The sequence below is a fragment of the Arachis stenosperma genome, chromosome 4 (assembly GCF_014773155.1).
Source record: "Arachis stenosperma cultivar V10309 chromosome 4, arast.V10309.gnm1.PFL2, whole genome shotgun sequence".
NCBI classification, from domain to species: domain Eukaryota; kingdom Viridiplantae; phylum Streptophyta; class Magnoliopsida; order Fabales; family Fabaceae; genus Arachis; species Arachis stenosperma.
This window is the reverse complement of record NC_080380.1, coordinates 17,526,043-17,550,962: the sequence shown is the minus strand read 5'-3', so window position 1 is coordinate 17,550,962 and position 24,920 is coordinate 17,526,043. Positions and strand designations below refer to the sequence as shown.

Genomic DNA, 24,920 nt, shown 5'->3' with positions numbered 1-24,920 from the left:
TAATTTTTAAAGGGGCTTAAGCACCCTAAGGACCAATCAAACCCATCCTCTTCTTTGATTTCGAAAACGTTCACTAAGGTGGCAACAAAACGACAATGACGGTGAGCAAAACGACGAAAAGTTGCGCTTGTAGGTTCTAATATAAGGTTAGGGCTAGGGTTTCAAATGATGGTGTTCAAAGCAATATTAAATAACAATCTTTTAAAGAAGTTATTATTATTTGACTAACCTAACATGTCACATTGGAAACCACATTTTATGGTCAACTAATAATTACCGAAGACACCAAAAAATTGGCAAATTAATTAACAAACCCTAAAAAGTTTGCAAAAGTTACTTGGACCCTTTTTTTTTGGCCATCTTCCAGTCACAACATACTCTGTCACACCACATTCACTCTTATTCTCTCAGTCTATGACTACATGTTTATATATATCAGAGTACTTTAATTTCCTTAAAAGCATATAAAATTTGTTTTCCTCTGCCGATCAAACATAACAATTATAACAAAAACAATTTCAATTCTATGTATTGATAGTATAAACAGTTCTAGTAATTATTCAATTCATTTTATATGTTTAAATAATTTTTTAAATATCAAATTTAAAAATTAGTTATTTTCTATTATATGATAATATATGATTATACACGTATATAACATTATTCTCAATGTATAAAAACTAAATTAAAAAATAAACTCTAAAGTACAAATTCGAAACCGTTGTAGCAGATTAGTGAGTTGAAGCATCTACCATGAATTTAGAAAAGTAAATTCTTATGCGAATATAGTTGTCATATGTTTTCGTCTAATCTTTATGTATCTCTTTTAGTTTTTTTTTTTATTTATTTATTTAGTTAGAACAATGTTTTTTAGGGTAGTGGTTATTTAGTATGTTTTTTCTTAGATATTTTCTACCCCACTGTTTATAAAAAAAAGTAGACGATAAGAAAATAAACAAGGCAGTTATACTATTAAAAAAATTTCTTTTAGTGGGTATTTAATTATTTTGTTTTTAGCGACAATAAAAATAGTCATTAATATATTTACTGACAATTAAATATTAGTCATCTTATGTTTTGTCGCTAAAATGTTTTAGTGGCAATTATATAATTGTTGGTAAAAAATTTTTTAATGGACGCAAAAAGTATACCCTCGCTATTATAACATATAGTAATAACGGTATATAATTGTCATAAAAATATAAATTAAATAAGATATATAGTAATCATTATATTATTGCCACTAACAATAATTTTTGTTGAAGTGTTAGAAATATAATCATTCATCTGACTCATCTTATTAATTTAAAGTTCTTAAAAAAATAGTGGTTTTCTGACGAAACAAACAAGTTAACTTATTATTTTTATTTATTATTAATTATCATTTATATTATTATCTATGAAAAATGATGAACATTGAAATAATTTACTAAATCTGTTGTGGGAAAGCCAAGACAAGAGCATGGCAGTGACAGTTTGAAGTTGTTTGTTTATTAGAGTGAGTTTTTGTTGTGTTGTGGTGCTTTTGCTTATTCTAACGCAAGCACTTGCCACTTTTTTCTTTCACACACTGTATAAAGTGCTTAATTCTTGTGTGTGAATATATTTCTTTATTTAATTATATTCATCGTAAGGCAGAAAAGGTTCCCAAGCGAATATACGTTTTGCATTACGAATTCTACTTTTTTTTTCCCCTATGCATGCTTCACTGCTTTTCTTGCAATGAAAAGAGCACAAAAATACTATATTTTACTAAATATTCCATTGCCTTGTTTGCCTATATAAGGAACTACTTCCATAAAAATTCTCTTCTGTGTTTTCCAGTTTTTCTCTCTTCTCTACTTTTAATTTGCATTCTTATTATATATTTTCTTCTATGACTAGTTGCTTTATTATTTCAAATGGTGTTTCAATTATTGATCATGAGTGTATAATTCACGTATTTGATTCTACCGATTCAAGTTCACTTTTTACTCTAATAACGATGCATGGCATGGCATGCATGAGAATCACTTTACTCCAATATCTCATAAAAATTAAGGGAATGAGTACATGTGAGTTCCGATTAAATAATATTCATCATGTTAATTTAAGTAAAATTATATCGGTTTGCTCTATCTATTTTTATTTATCGTTTAATTATTGAATTATAATCATCATCTATAATAAAAGTTTATTCGTACCAAATTTTATAAACATCATGACTAAATATTAATGAACTATATTCCAGCAATCTATATTCATATAGATTTTGGACTTTTATATTACCGTTAATTTTTGTCTATAAAAACGGTTTTGTTAAGTAGGCAATATAATGATCAGTTCAACTAGGTATCCTTTAAAAGTTGTACAATATCCAGCCTTTTATTACAATAATTTTAAAAAAATAAAACAAATATATCTAAAAATTTTAAATAGATTTAGTGTCTTTTTAAAATTAAATACACATTTAAAATACAAACTAAATAAAACTGAAATTTAAAATTTAAATTTAAATTTTAAATTTCTATTTCAAATTTAATATATTTAATTATTAATATATTATAATTACAATTTAAATACACATCCAAAAATCAAATTAGTTATAATTCAAAATTTTGAATTTAAAATTTTAAAATAAATCTTAAACCGTCTTAAAATTTTGGATGTGTTTCAAACATGTTTTGTATATAAGTCAATAATTTTAGATGTGTAATAAAGGAAAAATAACCAATATTTACAAACATACATTTTAATAATTTTAAAAGCATTAATGTTCAAATAAATAACGATAAAATTCAACAAATAATAAAAAAATGAGAAATATTAGATGAATTTTATCGAATAAGATATAAAAAAAATTAATTTTATATTTAATGTTTAAATTTAAATTTTTGATTTATGATTTTGGATGCGTTTTGGAAATATTTTTTGTATCACTTAATAATTTTAGATGTGTTACAATTGAAAACAAAATCGAATTTTTACAAACAAGCATTTTAATACTTTTAAAAGCATTAATATTAAAATAAGTAACGAAAAAATCTAACTATTAAAAAAAGAGAAATATTAGATGAGTTTTTCTCGAATAAGATATAAAAAATTAATTTTATTTTTAATGCTTAAATTTAAATTTTAGATTTATAATTTTGGATGTATTTTAAAAATATTTTATGTATAATTTAATAATTTTAGATGTGTTACAATTGAAAAAAATTAATTTTTACGAACATACATTTTAATAATTTTAAAAGCGTTAATATTCAAATAAGCAATGAAAAAATTCAAAAAAAAAATAAAAGAAAGAAAGAAAAAAAATAAAGAAGAAGAAAAGAATATTGATATATACACTGATTATTTATTATTTAATTCAAATGTTGATATAATCTTATTAAAATAATGATGAATGAATTTTGAGTTAGTATGTAAGTCATTCGAAATAGAAACAAAATAGCACGACTCATCTAATAACAATAATAATAATAATAATAATAAAATGTTAAATATGAAATAATAAATTTACCTGTAGAGAAATAATACTCTTCTATGAAAATTTTTGTAAAGAACAGTGAGAGAGAAGAAAAAAAAGAAAGAACGTACACGAGAGAGGGGAGGGGGACGTGCAAATAAATAAAAAACTAATAAAATAACTATTTTATGAAATAGGTAGGAAGTTAGAGAAATTCTAGTATTTGAAATTTAAATTAATTTTAATTACCAACATGTTTAGCTACAAATTAGGAATGTCTTTTAACTAAAATTTATTATTTAAATTTAAAGGCTGAATAAAGGCTGAATTTTAAAGGACACATAGCATTTTCCTATAATGATTTCCGTAAACAATGTGAATAATGAACTTTAAAATTGATCCAATAAGATAAAAACACACTACATCCTTACGAAAATCACAAGTGAAAAAGTGAGGTTACCATATGCATAACTGCATTGTTCACTGAATTCATTATTGTTTCTCTATACTTTTCCATAAAAAAATATACCAAATGAATTTTGATCGATAAACTACTAATTAAAATCGCTCCTGATTTTTTAAGAAACTAACGAAAATATTTTCACTTTAATACGATAAAAATATCCAATATTAAATATATACTTTTAAAAAATATTTTAGATATTAAATTTTAATACGATTTTTTGTAAATATGATTTAAAAAATGAGATAATTTTATCAATAAAATATGATAATTTTACTCTGAATATAAAATTATTTTTGTGATTTTTTTATTAATGACCAAGAATATTTTTGAAAATAAAGAAAATATAGAGATCGAATTTTTATCTAATTTATTGTATGTGTTTTCTAAATTTTTAAATACAAAAGTCGTTTATCATTTATAAAAAAAAAATTTAGTTATTTTTGTTATATTTTATAATATTTTAAACATATGAGAAAATTCCACCCCTCCCCTGCGGATGCTAAAATAACACTCCCCTCCCCTCTATTTATAAAATGTACATTCTCCTCCTTTATAACTTTTAAAAAACCTCCTCTTTAATCCATTTTAATTTTTTTTGTGTTAACTAATTTTAAATTTATCCATTTTTCAAAAAAAAATATTTTTTTTTTACAAAAATACCTTTTAACAAAAATTTTATTTTTTGTCATTAATTTTACTTACCAAAATACCCTTTAATAAATTATTTTTTTATTTATTAAATTGTATTTTTACCAAAATATTTTTTTAAAAAATTAATAATTAAATTATTTTTTCTAAGATACCCTTTAATAATTTTTTAATTATTAATTATAATTTTACCAAAATTTTTGTTAACAACCTTTTTATATTTTATTATTAATTTTTTGAGATCAATATATATTATTTTAATATTAAAAAAATCTTAATAAGATTATTTTTCAATATCAATATATATTAATTGTTATACATATTAACAATAGTAAGATTTTTTTATTTAACGTTAAAATAATATATATTAATATCGAAAAATTAATAGTAAAATATAAAAGATTATTAACAAAAATTTTGGTAAAATCATAATTTAATAATTAAAAAATTATTGAAGGGTATCTTAGAAAAAAATAATTTAATTATTAAATTTTTTAAAAAATATTTTGGTAAAAATATAATTTAATAAATAAAAAATAATTTATTAAATGGTATTTTGGTAAGCAAAATTTAATGATAAAAAAATAAAATTTTTGTTAAAGAGTATTTTTGTAAAAAATATTTTTTTTTAATAAAAGATAATTTTAACATTAGTTAACATAAAAAATTTAAAATAGATTAAAGAGGAGGTTTTTTAAAAGTGATAAGAGAGGAGAATGTATATTTTATAAATAAAGGAGAGGGGAGTGTCATTTTAGCATCTCGCAGGAGAAGAGAGTACAATTTTCTCTAAAAATATTTTTATCGAACACTAGCAGAAGTAGAGATTATTTTCGTTAGTGTCTTCAAAAATTAGATGTAATTTTAATATTTACCCGATTTTAATTGACATGAGATTTTATAGTCATCATCTACAACACATCCATCTAGTATTGAAATGGGTATAGCAAAATATAATAGGCTGGGTTTAAGAGTATTGAACTAGATCCATAGGTGAGTAGGTTGGGATGTTATAATAAATAGTATCAAAGGCAATGCTGAGATTGATGTGCCAATAAAGATGTTAGGCCTAATTAAGAGGTGGAATGTAAAATTGAGAGGAGAACCAAACATGTTTTATGAAGATGTAGAGATTTTTTTTATTGTGGGGTTTTGCTGTTATTTCTAACATCAAGAATAAAATAGTGAGATTTGGAGTGACAAAATATATAATTCCTCGTTAAGCGGATAATTAAGTTGGGTTGTTACAACATACTATTAATTGAAGATTGTTATTTAGTGAGTGGAAAATTTTGTCATCATTCTTAACATTAAAATAAAACTGTGAGATTTGGAATGTCAAAACAAATAATATTCTCAAACAACAGTTAGATAGTTAAATTGAATTGTTATAAACTTATTATAATATATTATTAATTAAACAATTAAAATATATTACATAATACTCTTTTTTTTTTGGGTGACTTACATAATACTCTTTTGTTACGACTAAAACAATTTCTTCTCCAAACTAAACAAATTCACATCCTCGTATTGTCTTATATGTAGTATTTTTTTTTATAATTCATAATTAACTAATTATAATTACGCAATTGAAATATAACACATTACTTTTTAAGTACAATTAAAATTCAATTATTAGCGCCCAAATTAAGTAGCGTATTTTGACACTTCCAATTAAGACATACTAGTAATATTATGGAAATATAAATCTTTTAAAATAATATCGATTTTGACGTTATAGATTATGACACAAAAAAATTATAATATTAAACTGCTTTTACAAAAAGGTCGTAAGCGACAAAAGTCACTGTCGACTAAGAAGACCAGAGTTTCTGTGGATAAAAAAAATAAATAAAAACTACGTCGATCCTGATACTATAGATTATGACAAAAAAAATATAGCACGCATTAACTACTTTTACAAAAAGGTCGGAAGGGACAAAAATCACCGTCGACTAAGAAGACCAGAGTTTCTGTGGATTAAAAAAATAAATAATGAGTTGTTTAGTTATTATTTTCATATGAAAGAGTTTAATTTTTTACTAATAATTAATTTTAACATTCGTTATCTAAAATTTGAAAGAATATAATTTAACGTATATACTTTTATATTTGATTAAGTATTAAGTCTATTATACAAATAGAAATAATTAATTTTTATGCTTGCTATTTAAAAATAATATTTTTCTATATATATATATATATATATATATATATAAAATTAGATATTAGCATAAAAAATTATATTGATAGTTATATAATTATTTTTTAAAATAATTAAATCTTGATTCTTACTTTTAACCACAATATTAGTTTTTTTTTTTAAATTATATGTAATAAATATCTGAAAGAAAAGAAGTGAAATATAGATTAAAAAGATAAGCAGCAAAAATTTAAAATTAAATAAAAAATACGCATATAATAATATTTTTTTATTTAAATTATATTATGTTGTTAATTTTATTTTTTATAGAATAAAAAGGTAGAGAAAAATAGAAAATGAGAGAAAAGAGAGAGAAAGATAAAGAACAAGAATGAGAGAGTGAGTTTGTTAATTTTGGAAGTTAAAAATAAATTTTATTTTAATTATAATAAAAAAATCTGGTGACACATTTTGATTTGTCAAATTACTAATATAAAATATAAAATATAAATTATATATAGAGTGGAAAGGATAGAGAGAAATAGAAAAAAAAGAAAGAGAGGTAGATAAGAGAGTATAAGGAGAAAGTTTACTAATTTTGAAAGGAAATATTTTTTCTAAATTTTAATAAGAGAGTGTCATGTGATACATTTTAGATTTTTAGTTATTAAATCAGTTAATAATATATAAATATAATATATATAATATAACTATATTTCAATTTTAATATTTTAATTTTAATTTTAATTTAATTTGAATGCAATTAGAGAATGTCGTGTTATATATTTTGATTGTCAAATTTATAATTAGTCATTAATAATGATATATAAGAGAGATAGAGTAGGTGAAAGAATGAGAGAGATAGAAAAAAAGAGAAAAGAGAGAAGAACTTTTTAATTTAGAAAAGAAAATTTTGATTTCAAATATAATAAAAAAGTAACATATGACACATTTTAATTATAAAATTAGTAATATATAATAGATTATTCTCAATAATCAATACAAAGTACATTTGTAACAAAATTTCACCAAACGATGGGAGGAAATTAGGGAGGCAATTTGTAACACACTAACTTTTAGCACCTCATGATCGCACTAAAAGTCTGAGCGCTACTTATCTATATTCCTTTATTTATATACTGCGTTTATTTAATATTGAGCCTTCGCGAATACGAATCGAAACTCTAATTAAGAAAATGAAAGGTCTTTACTTTAAAACTCTTAATCACAAATATACATATACTCACATAGCAATATATACATAGACTTATTCCAAAATTCTCAAATACAAGTCCTACCCCTCTAAAAATCAAAGACAATAAATAGCGAGGAAAAAAATCTAAGACTAAACCAACTACAGAAAATACGGATATATATTTACATAAAGCTCTGATACTCAATCGCGGCTCTGCGCCAAGGATTCCCAGGCCTGTCGCTGAAATAGAAGATCTGTAGGGGGTGAGAACGTCGTCCTCGCAAGTTCTTAGTAGGGATAGCGAATGCCGTAAAAATATACAGAACAATATACAAATAGTTAACTCATGACCCGAAACAGTTTTCTTTATTAAACCCTTGAAATCCTTCTTAAGTCTTACCTAAAGCCGTGTAAACAAAATCTCTGTCACATTAACAATTCCTCATCTCTTAACAACATTCCTCAATTATTGCAATATCTAAATAAGCCAGCATCGCAAATAATATACTTAAACTCAAACCACAAACATCAGCTCCCACCACATTATTAATTCCACAACACAAATAAAATGTCCAATCAAGCATATAAGTAAGTCACCAAGACAACAGCACAATCACAAATAAACAAGATAAAGAACCACAATCAAATACAAATGCGCAAACAATATGATGCATGCCTTTCCTATGCACGCCATGAGCTCATGCGTCGGTTGTCTACCCGCAACCCGACGTTACTCAGAGTGAACCCCAAATATGGTTCCTTTACTGTGTTAGTTAGGCCTCGTCGTAATAACATTTTAATGTACATTATAGTAAGAAACAGTGCTATCAGTTAGGCGAACATTCCCATATTAGCAATCTCAGGCTATCTGTTAAGCAGACACTTTCGCATTAGCAGTTTGGCACAAAGGCCCATTCAACATACAATTTGCTATCAGTTAGGCAGACATTCCCGTATTAGCAATCTTAGGCTGTCAGTCAGGCGGGCACTTCGGCATTACCACTTTGGCACAAGACCTATTTAACATACACTTTTCAAGTATCTATCTTATTCATTCTTTCTCATTCTTTTCCTCTTAAGTATCTATTTCCTTCATTAGTTCTCATTTCCTTTATTTTTATTATGCCTCCACATCACCAATTACATATCCACACCTTCGCATCACCTCCATTATTAAACGTACCTCCGCATCACCGCTTAATTACACATACCTTCGCATCACCAAATAATCAATTATACCTCTACATTACCACCTATTCACTCATCTATTATAATCTTAAATCGATTAGTTTCTAAATAATCAAACTTCGTAACGTTTAATAAAAACTCTTTTTCTTAATAAATCGAACTCAAATTATAACTTAAAATAAAAATCTTTTTCTCAATAGGTAAAGGTTTAATAAAACTAGAGTTTCTATGGCATTTGCATTTTATTCGTTACTTCTATGGGATTTTTATTCCCTACTGAAAACGTGTGGTTTGTTCTCACCCCAAAATCTTCTATGCTTTCAGTGACACAGGTTCAAAGACTCAGTATGAAGCCGCGGGCGAATAGTTGAAATTATTTAAAAGTTAAATTGTTTTCATAGAGTTTCCTCACCTTTATTGATTAGGATTTTATTTTACCCAAAGAGATAGATTATGTATCCAAATTTTATTTTAAATTTATTTGTGTGACATTTATTATTAGTAATAACCATGTGATAATAGTAATCACATAGTTGAATTTATTTGTATGGCATTTATTTTAATTGCATGCATCAAATACGATAATAATGATAGTGCGTGTAATTTGAATTGTTCTAATGGATAGTTGAATTTTTTCTTTAAGTAAGTATGCATAATTTAAATTATATCTTATACATATAGTAATTTATTGATTAGCAATAAATCTAATTTTGTGACGAATTAATTTTTAACTTATTAAATCAGATGATATCATCAAATAAAAGAATAAAATGTCATTTTCGTCTTCAAACCCTAAAAGAGTGAATTGTTATTTTTATTTATTTTTTACTAACAGTAATATAATGTTAATTTCACAGTAAATTATAACGAGTTAAACTCCAAAATGGTCCCTGAAATTAACGTCGTGCACTAAAATTGTTCTTGAGATTCCAAATGCACCAATTACGTTTCTGAGCTTGACAAAAATGCACCACGTTAGTCCCTGACCCATTTTTCATTAACGACGTGATGGCATGACTTGATGATGTGGGCTGTTGTAACACGTGTCACTCCATGATTTGGCCACGTGTAATGACATGATGATGTATTTACCAGTGACACATGGCATGCTGATGTGGATGGTTGTGTCACGTGTCACAATACTATTTGGCCACGTGTCTGTTTATGCCACGTATTGCAACAGTATTCGTCCACGTGTCATCCATTATGTCATTATTATAGATGCACCAAATTAGTCTCTCACTTTGTATTAAGTGACTCATTTTAGTCCCTGAAATTAAATGTCGTGCACCAAACTAGTCCCTTCACCAGTTTTTTCTCATTTTTTTTTTAAAATTTAAAATTTTCAATATCTTGAATACACTAATTTCAATTCTACTTTTTCACATATCGTTTAAATACAAGTACTTTTATAAAAAAATTTTAAGATTTTAGTTTTAATTATATAAATTTTTTTCTATAATAAAATTTAACATTGGTAAATTTTATAATATATAAGTATGTTATTATAAAAAAAAGAATTATATAATTAATTAGACACATTTTTTCATAAAAAAATATTTTTAACAAGAAATCAAAAATTAAAATACACATTTTTTTCGGTTCTTATGAAATACACATTTCTGTTGTGTGTAAATGGGTTAGACTAAAGGTACTTCAAGCACCCTCATTACCATTTTCGACCTCTTTAATCTAGACGAAAGATGTCGGAGATGGCAGTAGGGTGCTTGAAATATCTTCACGTCAACTCCAAGACGGCGGTTAGGGGTACCCGCAAGAGAAAAAATATTTTATAAAAGCACTTATATTTAAATAACATGTGAAAAAATAGAATTGAAATTAATGGATTCAAAGATATTGAGAATTTTGAATTTATAGAAAAAAAAAGGAGAAAAAACTAGTGAAGGGACTAGTTTGGTGCACGACATTCAATTTCAAGGACTAAAAATGAGTCACTTAACGCAAAATGAGGGACTAATTTGGTGTATCTACAATGATGACATAATAAATGACACGTGGATGAATACGGTTGTGACACGTGACATAACCATCCACGTCAGCATGCTACATGTCACTGGTCAATACATCATCATACCATTACACGTGTTACTAACAGTCCACGTCATCACGTTGTTAATAGAAAATAGGTCCGGAACTAACGTGGTGCATTTTTGTTAATCTCAAAATCTAATTAGTGCAATTAGAATCTTAGAAACGATTTTAGTACACGACGCCAATCTCAAAGACCATTTTAGGGTTTAACAAATTATAACCTCCACCTTTTTAACCTCTTTAATATAAAATTGTTAATAAAATTAACAAAACGATAATATTATAACAATTTTATAGCGTTAAAGATTTAAATAAAATATTTAAAATATTAAGAATAACTTAAAGTTTTGAGTCAAATATTAGAGACAAAAAATTCGAAATAAAAAATAATGGTGATGTGCATTCCAAAATAAAGCTTGGTAAGAAATTGTTATATAGTAGTTAGTTGTTTGATGCAAGAAATCTCCCATTTCTATCAAACTATGAGTGATATTTTGGTACAACTTGTATGAGTGAAGTGAGTGCACGTTTTTCAAGAGTAGAGAGCGAAAGAACGATGATATATGAGACAAGGGTAACCTTATCCTATTCAACTTCAGCTAGGGGACACGTGTCCCTTCAGGGGTATGGCACCGATTTGCAACCAATCAGAAACAAAAGAAATTAAAAATAAAAAATCAGGCTGTAAATTTGAGAAAAAGAAAAAGGAAAAACAGAAAACAAACAAAAGAGTCAGAGTGCAACACTGCACATAGTGCAGAACATTATTATCATTCATTTTGGGGTTGGGGTCCCTTAAAAAGTTTGAGTTACTGCTTCAAGTCTTCTCCCACCAATTCAAGAGAAAGTTTCTCAACTACATACCCACATCGAATTTCATGCCATTATATTGCATGGCTTGTTTTTATCATATCTGTAATTATTGTGTTTCAAGTGATTATCAAATTCTGATAGTATTCAGAGAATAGTTAAAGTTATAGCTAGCCACATTTTTTGTTATTTTAAACACATGATAACTAAAACGTTTTAATTTAATTATACTTTTTTAAAAAAAATTAATTATATAGTTTTGATATCAAAATTTCGAAATAGTATTTTTAAATTTTTAATGTGAAATTAAATTTTTTGTATTAATTTAAAAATTTTGTATAATTAAAACTAACATTAGTTAAAATTATCATTTTGTTTGATTATTTGAGATAATTTGATAATTTATTTGTTTAACTCTTCAAGTCTACTAGATAATTTCATAATGTTATTTTTTTTTTATAAATTTTAACTATATTTTGCAAGTATTACTAAAATTTTATAATTATCATAAATACTATAGAAGTCAGCTAATATATTTTATGAAGATTTACCCTTTTGTTTCTTAGATTTTTTTCTTAAATTGTTCTGCCTATAATATTTAAGTACAGGTTGTATCAGAACTCGATACATGAGTTTACGCCCAGTAAAATAAGCATATGTCATATGTATTTACTTAGATTGTTTGGATATATATTTTATTATTGTGTTGTATTTATATATTTTTATTTAATTATGTGCTATGTGTTATGTCTTTTAAAGAGCGATAAAAATTCTAATTATATAGTATTTATTTATATATTACTATTATAAATTATTCTTGTAAATAAAGAATATTATGATGATGTGAATATATATATATATATATATATATATATATATTTGTATAATCGGTTAAAAAAAACTTGTTATTTTAATTTCTATTTTTAAAGATTCCTATAAAATATAAGTAATAAATAATACAGTAAATACAAGTAATATTGTTGCCATTAGCGATATCATAATTTATGTATAATATTCTAATAATAAAAGTATTACAAGTTGCATAATATTCTAGTACTCTTCTTCTGATTAACGAAAATGCTTTATGAATTATTAAGCTATATATGCAAACCCATAAGAATAATAAATGTTATACCATCACATATATCTATTATTTTAAAAATGTGGTATATTAATATTTCAATTCATTAGAACATAAATTGTGTTGTTTAGTCTTTGATCGTTATCCAAACTCTAGTATTAAAAATTTAACTGATTTGATTTAAACTGCAATGGCCTTTTTCAATACATTTTTTTTCTCTTTCACTAAACTTACAAAAATTGCAAAAAGACAAATTCATCTATTATATGACTAACTCAGTGTGTGAATATAAATTATATTTAAATTAAATACATTAAGTTGTGAATATCTATATATATATATATAGAGACCGAAGAATAATGTATATTAAAAAGTTGCATAACTTAGAAACATTAAAATGAAAACCTAACCCATCCTCAACATCCATATGTTTTTATAGATTGGCATGGAAACATTGCTTTGGAATGAAAAAAACCTACTATGTTGCTATATGAATTCAAGTATATATATATAAAATACTAATTTATTTTTAACTAATTAATGTTAATTTGTTTGCAAGGAACAAAAGTTATTGCCGATTTTCCTTTTGCGTATAGTCGGTTACGTTTCCACCATTGTGTGCATGTCAAGAAGCTAATTAAGGTGCATTGTCCATTCAATTCAATCAATTAAATACTTTATATAGGGATAATAATAATTTAGAAGTCAAATTCATGGCCTGACTTAAGCCTTATATTATATATATATATATATATATATATATATATATATATATAGCCTTTTTAGTATTTGCTTCATATATATCCCAATGTATATGGACATTGACTAAAACCATTGTCTTAGTTATGGCTAGAGTTGGAAAGTAGAATAATATTGTTCCTCTGATTATCTTAACTAGTATATACAATGATTGAAATTCTAGTTTAGAATCGATATTTTTAAATAAATAAAGAAAAATCGTATATATAATTTAATTTATATTATTTTTAGAGCCGTTGTATCTTGGAGCTCAATAAATAGTTACAGAACAACTATGTATGTTTCACCATAATGAATATATAGTATTGGATACTATATACCGAATAAAAACCCATTATATATGAGTACATATTGGATACAATAATAAACGATGTATATAACCATTATGAAAATATATATAAGTATTAGGAAACATTTCAAGTGCACCAGGGAGCACCGGTGTACCAGTTGTTTTAACCGTTAATTTTAATTAATATATATTATATATATTTTTTATAATTCAGATCAACGGTTAAAACAACTAGTACACCGGTACTCCCGGTGCACTTAAAATGCTTCCTAAGTATTATACTAGATACAATGTATCGAATAAAATATTATTTTATATAAACAATGTTATATATATATATAATTTATTATTTAGTCAATATTTAGTTAATATTAAATTATAATCCAAAATTCTAAATTTTATTAGTATAAAAATAATATATTAATCTAAAGTATTGGTTAGTATTAATAAAATATCTTTGTCCTCTAACATTTTTTATTTTATATTATGCGATATTTTGAAAAAAAAATATAATGTTATTTATTTATTTATATAAAATAATTATTATATGTTTAATATTTTAATTAAAATATTTTTTTACCCACTATAACAACCAATAACCCTAGTATAATTTTATCTCACTTTAAGATTAGCATAATAGAATAATTTCACATAAAAATATTAGTTTTATCATAATATATATTACATCTAAAAAAGTTAATATTTTTTCAAGGCAGACACTTATCTTACTATTTTTTAAATATATATATATATATATATATATATATATATATAAAACAAGAGAATAAATTTGTAAATCGATATTTTTAAAATTGATAAATTTTATTTTTTTTGACAGTTTCTCTTTCTCTTTAAGAGTACAAATAATACGCACCATATTTTTTTTATTTTTTTATTTAAATAAATATATGAAAACTATTATTATCAAAATACAATAAAGAAAAAAAATATCAAAATGCGCGTGACCATCTCAAGCGTCTGCGAATTAGAATTACCCTTTAACAAAGACTCGGCTCATGCGAAATGGGAGTACTTAAACTTGGTTTTGGTAAAGTTTTTATTTTTCGAAAGTAGTTTATAAAAAATATCTTTTAAAAGACAATTTTTTAAAAACTACAACATTTGCGTTTAGTAAAATTACGTTAAAAAACTTTTAATAAGTACAAGCATTACGATTGTGTTTGGTAAAATAAATATTTACTAAAAAATATAAAAATAACATACAAACAATAATATAAATAGATAGAAGTTCATACATAATATTACGTGATAACAATGTATTTGTGTTGAAATTGTAAAGATTAGGTTGAAAAATAAAAAATATATGAAAATTGTGTTAGAATTTGTGAAAGTTAGATTAAGAAATTAAGAATACATGAGTATTTCAATGGCAATGTAATAGCGGAAAATATGTGTGGAAAAATAAATAAAATCTAGTGTTAATAATTAATAATGGTAATTTTGAATATTTATTATATCAGATTTTTTTTTTAATTTTGATAAGCACAAGTCAACTTTAAAAAGTTCCCTCTTAAATACTTTTAAAAGCACTTCTAACTTTTAAAATTCGCAAGCACAAGCACTTGGACTTTTTTATTTATCAAAAATAAAATGAGATACTTGTGCTTTTAAAAAGCACAAACACTTTTTCAAAAAGTTTTACCAAACTCAACCTTGACCATACACATTTTGATTTTTTTTGCGCATTTTGATAAATAATAATTTTTATATATTTATTTAAATAAAAACCTATTTTTTTTCTTCAAAGTATAAATAAATGATCCAATTAATTGAAATTAATTGTTGATTTAAAATTTTGAATCTGATTGTCATCAATGATTATATATAAAGTAAGAAGATTTTCTCCATTTATATATTTATGGAATAACGAAATAAAAGCTGACCAAAATTAAAACGGTCAATCAATAAGAAGGACCAATAAATTAGTAATAGTAAAGAAAGAAAGGAAAAACTATAGTACATATTTTTCAATCATTAAATTTTGAAGATTAACCATTATCCTAGAGAATGAAACAAAATCGTATACAAAATCTATTATAATGATTACAGCAGGGTTGTGTGCTGCGCTAAACATGAGTTTACCATCTTACAACCTTTTCTTTTGTTTGAGTTGTGACATTATTGTCCACTTCAAATTATATTTCAAAGTGAATTTAATCATTTAGAAAGAATTTTAAATGTTCTTTTTTAATAATTTTAATCAATAATTTTAATTATATAATATATAAACTAAAATTAACAATTGAAATGATTAAAATATTAATATTCTAATTTTAATTATAAAAAATTATAATATATATTAATGAAAATTAACGATTAAAATTATTAAATATTAATGTTTCAACAACATTTAAAAAATTTTCAATCATTTAATATATTAGGTTTGTTTTTTAGTTTTTATTACATTAAAAGAGAAATATTTCTCCGTTCATCTTTTTTCTTTTTCCTTTTTTTATTAAATAGTGAATTATAATTTTAACTTGAAATGTCATATTTCATCATATACTACATATATGAGAGTTTTGTTTTAGGTATTTTTTTAATATATAAAAAATAAAAAGAATTGGAAATAATGTATTTAATATTTTTTATTTGTTTTATTCACATCTTTATTTTGAATTTACAATGAACCGCAGGACATCTGTACTCATATATAAAAATAATCTAAATAGTTTGATTTGAAAGTATTTATGTTTGTGTCTAAAAAAATTGAATTTAATTTCTTTCAAGTAATAAATTTTTATAAATTCTTTAATTATTAAATTATAATCCTTTTTATTAATTGTATTATATAAAAATTAAATATATTTATACCTTTAGTGAAACGATTTTGGAGTTTAGACATTGATTTTGAAAAGTAAGAGAAAAGAAGAATGAAGACTAAAAAAATGACAAAAGAAAAAAAAAATTTCAACGAAGTATATAAAATTAAATAGAAGGGGAAAAAAAAAAAAATCATTGGATGAATATGAGACGTTGTGTTGTGGTGTGTTTATGTGGCATGTCACATGTGGGGTTAGTTAATCCAATGAAATGAGCTGGATCCACTCTTTCAGGAGCACAACTGTGAGTCCCAACTTTCAATTTTTTATTCAAAGAGTCTAAAATAATTAAACAAAATCCAACCATTTATTTTTTTATTGCCTTCCTGTAATAATTTAGTAAAATACAAAAATAATTTTAATATTATATATTTAATTACATAACATCAATAATTATTTTTTATATTATTATATGAATAAATATTTAAAAAATAAATATAATTAAATAATTATATAAAATATTTTACAGAATTAATATATTAAAATTATTTTTAAATAAAAAATAATAATATTAACTCAACTAATACCGAAATTATTATTTTATGTTACTTTAAATAAAATCCTTTAATTCAAGTTAATCTGATGTAAAAATTATTTGTCTAAAAAATAAAAATTTAAAATTAATTTAATAACGATCTACAAATTATAGTTTAAATGATATAATTTTTTTATATTTACTCAAAAATTTGAGTATCGTTTTTTATTTTTAAAAAAATTAATTTAGTAATTAAAATTTATTATTATTGGTATAATTAGAGTAAATAATAAAACTACGCCCGAAATTCAGCATCAGCGTGCAACAGTGACAACAGCATCACCAGCTTCAGAATCAGAACCCCCAGAACCCGAATATTTTTTCCATTATATACTATTATCTGCTCCAAAAGAGAAAAAAATTAAAAAAAAAGAAAAGAAAAGGTTTTTGGGCAACCCTTTTCTCTGTTCCTTCTACCAAGTTTCTCAAACTCGTTTGGTTTTTTTAATTTTCAACTTTTCTATGTCAATCTCAGCTATGTGAAGTGAGAAAGGAACAGTGTTTTGAGGTCACTGTTTTGTTGTGGTTTTTGTTTTATGTTTCATGCCCTCCTTGTGTTTGTGTTTTTGTCTCCTTGATTTGTTTTTTGGATCTGTGAACTATGAATCTTAGCAACGTCAAGGGATCCACCATGTCAACGCCTAGTTCATCAGGTTCACATCTGAGGTCCACCGGAGATGCTGTCTCCGACCAGTTTCCGGCGGGTCTCCGGGTTCTAGTGGTGGATGATGACCCCACCTGCCTCATGATCCTTGAGAAGATGCTTAAAGCTTGCCTCTATGAAGGTGCTTACTCACTTTTCTTTTCTGATTTTCCTTTAATTTTTTTTTGGTTTTCCATTTCCAAGTTGCTGAATTCTCTCTATTCAACTTGTTTTTGATGATTCCCATCTTGAATTTGTGAAAAAGAAAGCAACTTTACTTTCATTTCTGTTAATGTTTATGTGCATATAGGTACTAGTTGCTGATCACATCTTGTCACATGTTATTTCCTTTTTTTTTTTAAAATCCAAACTTGTTCTTTATCTATGGTTGCTGCTGTAATTTCATATTCTTCTGCTAACATCTTCGTTTATTTATTTATTTATTCGTTTTTAATTTTTTTTCTATGTGATTGATTTCGTTTACTTTGCTTGTTTTCTCATTGAGGTGCTAGATGTTTACCTTTTGCAGATTTTTTGGAATTGACTATATAAACTTTGAATAGATGCCAGATTTGCTTTTATCTCATTTGTGATTTTTCTTCATTTGTTTGAGTTTTGATGAAATTGGAGCTATTTCAGTTACAAAATGCAAGTGTGCTGAGGCTGCATTGGAACTTCTGAGAGGGAACAAGAATGGATTTGACATTGTTATAAGTGATGTGCATATGCCTGACATGGATGGATTTAAGCTTTTGGAGCATATTGGGTTGGAGATGGACCTTCCAGTTATAAGTAAGTATTGTTTTCAATTAGATTCCTTTCATGGATGAATCACATTGATCTAGTTAGTGACTAATTGTATTTGATGTTAACAGTGATGTCCGCAGACGATGGAAAGCATGTTGTTATGAAGGGTGTGACTCATGGTGCTTGTGATTACCTAATTAAACCTGTGCGAATCGAGGCTCTGAAGAATATATGGCAGCATGTGGTTCGGAAGAGAAAGACTGGTTGGAGAGATCCAGAGCAATCGGGAAGCATAGATGAAGGAGATCGGCAGCAAAAGGTATCTGATGATGCGGATTACTCATCCTCGGCAAATGAAGGGAAAAGCTCAAAGAAGAGAAGGGACGAGGAAGAAGATGCTGATGAGAGGGATGATAGTTCCACTTTGAAGAAGCCGCGCGTGGTTTGGTCTGTTGAGCTCCATCAACAGTTTATGGCTGCTGTGAATCAACTTGGAATTGACAGTATGTATTCTTCAATTATAGTCTCAATAAAAAATTCCTTTCATTGTTGTTGCTTTTTGATTCCTCCCAATCTAATGTGGTACAGAATGGGTGAGTCCAATGGTGGTTTGCGATAAGAGGGGGTTGTGAATGCCACAAATCAACCCTTGTAATCATTGCATCTAGGCTTTCTAGATTGTGGATAGATAGCTAAATTAATTTTAGTGCTTAATTAAGATCCTCTTGTGACTCATTGTTTTAAACTCTCAATTAGATTTTTTTCCCCATTGACCTCATGGAATACTTTCTTGAATAATATCTTATATACGAAGCATTAAGTTGTTGTTTCTTCTTGCCTGATTTGTTGGAGATTTATCTAAAATGTAGTGCATTGTATTATGCTCCTAAATTTGACATTTATATACAGAGGCTGTTCCGAAAAAGATTCTGGAATTGATGAATGTTCCTGGACTTACCAGAGAAAACGTTGCTAGCCACCTTCAGGTATGATACTACCGCGCGTCATTTTAGATTTCCTTTTCAAAGAGCTAAATAATTAATGTTTTCTTTATCTCTCCGACGACGGCCCTTTGTTTTAGATTTCCTTTTCAAAGACTTAAATAATTAATGTTGACGTCATCTCTCCGACTACTGCGCTTTGTTTTAGATTTCCTTTTCAAAGACCTAAATAATTAATGTTGACGTCATCTCTCCGACTACTGCGCTTTGTTTTAGATTTCCTTTTCAAAGAGCTAAATAATTAATGTTGTCTCTGTCTCTTCGATTAGCACGCATAAGCTATTGCTCAAAGCAGCTAACTCCTTCTTCATGTTTTTGGTGCAGAAATACCGATTGTATCTTCGGAGGCTGAGTGGAGTTTCCCAGCAGCAGAACAACTTGAACAATTCCTTCATGAACCCACAAGATCCAACATTTGGGTCAACATCGATCAATGGAATTGACCTTCAAGCCCTTTCAGTCGCTGGCCAGCTCCCAGCACAAAGTCTAGCCAAGCTTCAAGCAGCAGGACTTGGCAGATCAACTGCAAAACCGGTTATGTCCATGCCTCTAGTTGAGCAACGGAATCTTTTCAGTTTCGAAAGCCCGAAATTAAGATTTGGAGAAGGGCAAATGCAGCATTTGAATACCAATAAACCAATAAACTTGCTTCACGGAATCCCTACCAACATGGAGCCAAAGCAGCTTGCCAATCTGCACCAATCTGCCCAATCCCTTGGGAACTTGAATATGCGAATCAATGCTTCTGTCGCACAGAGAAGCCCCTTGTTGATGCAAATGGGTCAATCCCAACCAAGAGGTCAGATGATAGGTGAAAATGGTTCTCATGTTAACCAGCTTCCAACTTCATTGCTGCAACCAACAGTACCAAACCGAATTTCCAACGGTGTTATCAGAAATGGGATTGCTAGCTCCAGCAACATAAATGCTGCTTATAATCAAGTACCACAAAGCTCTTCATTTTTGAATTTCCCCATGAATCAAACTAACGAGATGTCAGTCAGAAGTTTCCCTCTTGGAAGCCATCCAGGTATATCGAATATCACAACAAAAGGAATGTTACAAGAGGAAGTTACCTCAGGAATCAAAGGATCCAGTGGCTTTGTTCCGAATTATGATATTTTTAACGAACTCCAACCTCAAAAATCCCAAGATTGGGACTTAACAACCGCTGGCCTGACATATGATGCTACTCAGCATTCAAATCATGTACAAGGTAACACTGATGTCTCAGTCTCACCATCAGTTTTGGTCCATCCGGGTTTTACATCTATTCAACAAACTGGACAAAATAGAGATACTACTTCTTCAATGGGGAAAGATATGTTCTCCATAGGTGAAGGCATGGATCAAGGTAATCTCCAAAACATTAGTCAGCCCCAGAATCCGCTTCTCGTTGACAATTCGGTAAGAGTGAAGGCTGAAAGAGTTCCTGATGCAAGCTCCCAGACTAACTTCTTCCCCGAGCAATACGGGCAGGAGGATCTTATGAGTGCACTTCTGAAACAGGTTGGTCATTCCTTCTTCTAGGCCCTAAGATTCTGTTTCGTGTCTCAAGGCAGAAAATATAGTGGCAATGGAGAAAATATAGGTCATTCTTACTTAGAGTCAGTTTTATTCCCTTAATAGTCTTGAAAGGCACCCACAGAATTTATAGGCCTGCTTATGCTTTTTATTATTATTATTATTATTATTATGAACAAATTGACATTTTTCTGTGTTTCTGGTGACAGGAAGGCATTGGACTAGCCGAGAATGAGTTTGACTTCGACGGATATTCCTTAGACAACATTCCGGTCTAGAACAGAACCAGTCAATTTCTCTCTCCAGTTGCAGATGTAAATAGTTGCTGTTCCATATGGACCAAATCATTCTGCAATTAGTCAAGTTTGGACCTGCATGTGTCTAAATTCTTCAACACATCGAATTTGGTTCATGTAAAAAAATCAGACTTCAAGGAAAAGATGGTAAGTTAAGAAGAAGAATAACTACAAACTTCAACTGCATGTATGCAAAAGGGGCATACATGCAATTTTTGACTGATTCTGATGGTGAAATTTGTAGTAAGCTTTATAATGTTAGGGTGTTCATGAACATATTTTGGTTTTAGAGCAGAACTGCAGAAGCATAGGTTTTGATACATCTGCAGACTCCTAGGAACATTTCTAACTTCAATAACAAATTACTGAGAAAAAAAACTTTTATCCTCTTTGTTATTCCCCCTGGTTAATGTTCTTGAAATTAAGCAGATGATTGCTTTAATTAAGCATGTAAATATTATTCCATTTGGTTGCTCAAGACATTCAATCTGGCCATTCTTTCTTAATTTTCTGTACTTTAATATCACTTATTTTTATGTTTGTGTTTGTTTTCTATTCCTCTCATTTTGATATGCAATACACACAGGAATCTGATTAGGTTTCCATTGTGTGTTTTGGTGTTTTGAAAAAAAAGGGGGGGGGGGGGGGGGGAGATTGTGTTTGTGATGCATAATGCATTAGTCACGGATTTGTGATTGTGTCCAATTTTATATAAAGTTAAAAACCAACCATAAAAAAAGACTGAAAAACCTAAATTCGATTACTTAATAAGAGTTAAACTTCAAAGTGGTCCCTGAACTTGCACTCGACTCTCAAAGTAGTCCTTAAGCTTGCACTACCCTCAATATTATCCCCGAATTTAACACAAGTGTTTCACGGTCGTCCCTGAAGTATTTTTCGGGGAATATTCCTTAACGGCGCACTGACGTGTATGGAGAGAGGTCTCGTTGGAGAGGTAACGGTTATCTGACGTGTATGGAGAGAGGCCTCGTTGGAGAGGTAACAGTTATCTGATGTGGCAGTTATCTTTAGTTAACTCAATTTAGTTTCTTAAATCATTTATAACCCTAATCCCCAATTTATCACGAGAAAGCAAACTGTTTCTTCTTCTCTGCTCTCCTTCGTCTTCCCTGGCATTGTTAAGCTTGATTTGAGTGGGTCATGATAGGTGGAAATAGCAACCATGTTAGTAGCTCCAGTAACCGACGATCAGAGAGAAGCTGTGGGAGGAGAACCACCAGAAGTAGTCATGAACGAGTTCCAGATAGGTGTGGGTGTGGTAGTCAACCCGTCCTGAAGTGGTTAGGAACAGAGGCGAATCCAGGGAGACCATTTTATGGTTGTCCTAACTACAATGTAAGTGATTTTTGTTAATGAATATACCTAGCGTCGTTGCTTATTAAATTTGTAACATTTCTTCTCCATGGGCATGAAATGTGGTTGCAGAGTGTTGGCAAGAGGTGGTGTGGTCTCTTTATGTGGGCTGACAAAGTTGCTGACGAAGAAGAAGAAAGTGACAGAGGTAATTCTGGCTTTGAAATGGAGGAGTGGAGAATGAAATTTTCTTGGAAACTTGGAAGCTTGGAGTCTGAAGTTAGGGCTCTAAAACTAGCATTTTGTTTGTTGATGATTGTTGTTACAGTAATTGTAATTGTTGTTTGTGTAGTATGGAAGCAGTGATTTCCAGTTGAATATTGTGTAAAACAAAAGTTATAATTGCTGTACCTTATGATGAAGAAATGAATAGATTTGTGTAATTCTATTTTAAGTAGCTAAGGAAGTGTAATAAAATTTGAAACATTCAACAATAACATTCCCACATTGTTAATTGTTTTCCAAAGTTGTCTGTGTCAAACTAGACACGATCAAAAGACAACATAGAGTATTTAACTACCATAATCCAAAACACATACACCCTGACACATGGAACTCAGAAACCATAAAGTTCAATGTTTAAAAGCAAAATATCCTAACAGAAAAATAGCAAAATGTTCATTTGTTGAAATTTCTTGGTGGTTTGAACCCCGGAGTTGGAACAAAACGCATGGCGTTAAGCAACCTTGAAGCTGTAGCTGCTGATGCACCAACCATTAGATCGATATAAGCACTTGTCATAGGCGGAGTATTTGAAATTGGAACAGTGGCTGGTGGAAGAGCATTTGAAACAGTTGGTGGAGGAGCACTGGTTGCTGCTGGAGGAATCGAAGCTGTTGCAGGTGGTGGAGGTTGTCTTCTTTTTTGAGGGAGTTTTGGTGGCCTTGCCTGTGGCTGATTTACCTGGTGGGATTCTTCATTTTCATTTTCTGACACCATTGGTTGACTCATGCCTACCTCAATCTCAGTAGGATTGCCCTCTTCTGGGACTTCAGGTGCAGTAGGGAGAGGTTGTTGCTGATTTCCTGTATTAGCTTCACTAGCAGCAGTAGCTGCAGCAGCTGCCACAGCTGCAGCCTCGTCGTCTGCCTTCTTCTTAGCACAATTTCTCTTATCGTGACCCTTGCCACCACAATGACGGCATGAACCCTCTTTATATACCCTCTTCATCTTGGTGATCTTCTGCTTCTTGCCTCCAACCGGGCCTTCATCAACTCCCTTTCTTCTTTTCTTCTTAGGTGCCCCTGGCATCTTCTTAAATTTGGGTGCTTGTGGTCTGTTGTAAAGTGACTTCTCCCATAGTTTATGGCCAGGAATAGGATTGATATGGAATGCATAGGTGTCATTGTATGCATCCATTGTCAACCATCTATGACAAAAGTCTTCGGGCTGCCTGCCTGCCCTAGCCATTGCAGCACAAGCATGGACACAGGGCATCCCTGTTTCAAATCAATAAAATGCATCAAAGTTACTAAGTAACCAATTCCAATTCCAGTATGCAATCCACAATAAATTAAGAAAAAACAATTATAATATCAGAATAATTATTGGAAGGGTAGTGACAATTAAAGTAATACCACTTAATTGCCAAAGTCCACAGGTGCATATTCCCTTTCCCAAGTCCACTACCATGTTTGTTGGCCACCCATGTACCTCGAATTCTGGACCATATTGGCACCCAATGCTTTGAAGCATTCCTGATCTTTTCCAATCGGCTACATTAAATAGGAGGTAGTAGCCCAACATGGTTCTTGAATTTCATTTTATTTCGGGCTATCGTCCTCATGATATACATTCTAACTTCCTCGAGTAGTGTGATAATTGGTTTAGCCCTTGCTTCCTTGATTCTTGCATTGAATACTTCGCAAGCATTGT

General features: G+C 28.2%; 1 protein-coding gene across 1 annotated transcript; it reads left to right on the top strand.

The window, feature by feature from the left end:
- The first annotated feature begins 17,729 nt into the window (after window positions 1-17,729).
- Window positions 17,730-22,159, top strand: LOC130976017 (two-component response regulator ARR2-like). Its single transcript, XM_057900751.1, has 6 exons — window positions 17,730-18,245; window positions 18,743-18,895; window positions 18,979-19,353; window positions 19,760-19,836; window positions 20,176-21,360; window positions 21,585-22,159. Exons 1-6 carry the CDS (start codon window positions 18,062-18,064, stop codon window positions 21,651-21,653), a joined length of 2,043 nt encoding a protein of 680 aa, XP_057756734.1. The 5' UTR covers window positions 17,730-18,061; the 3' UTR covers window positions 21,654-22,159.
- The last annotated feature ends 2,761 nt before the right edge of the window (window positions 22,160-24,920 follow it).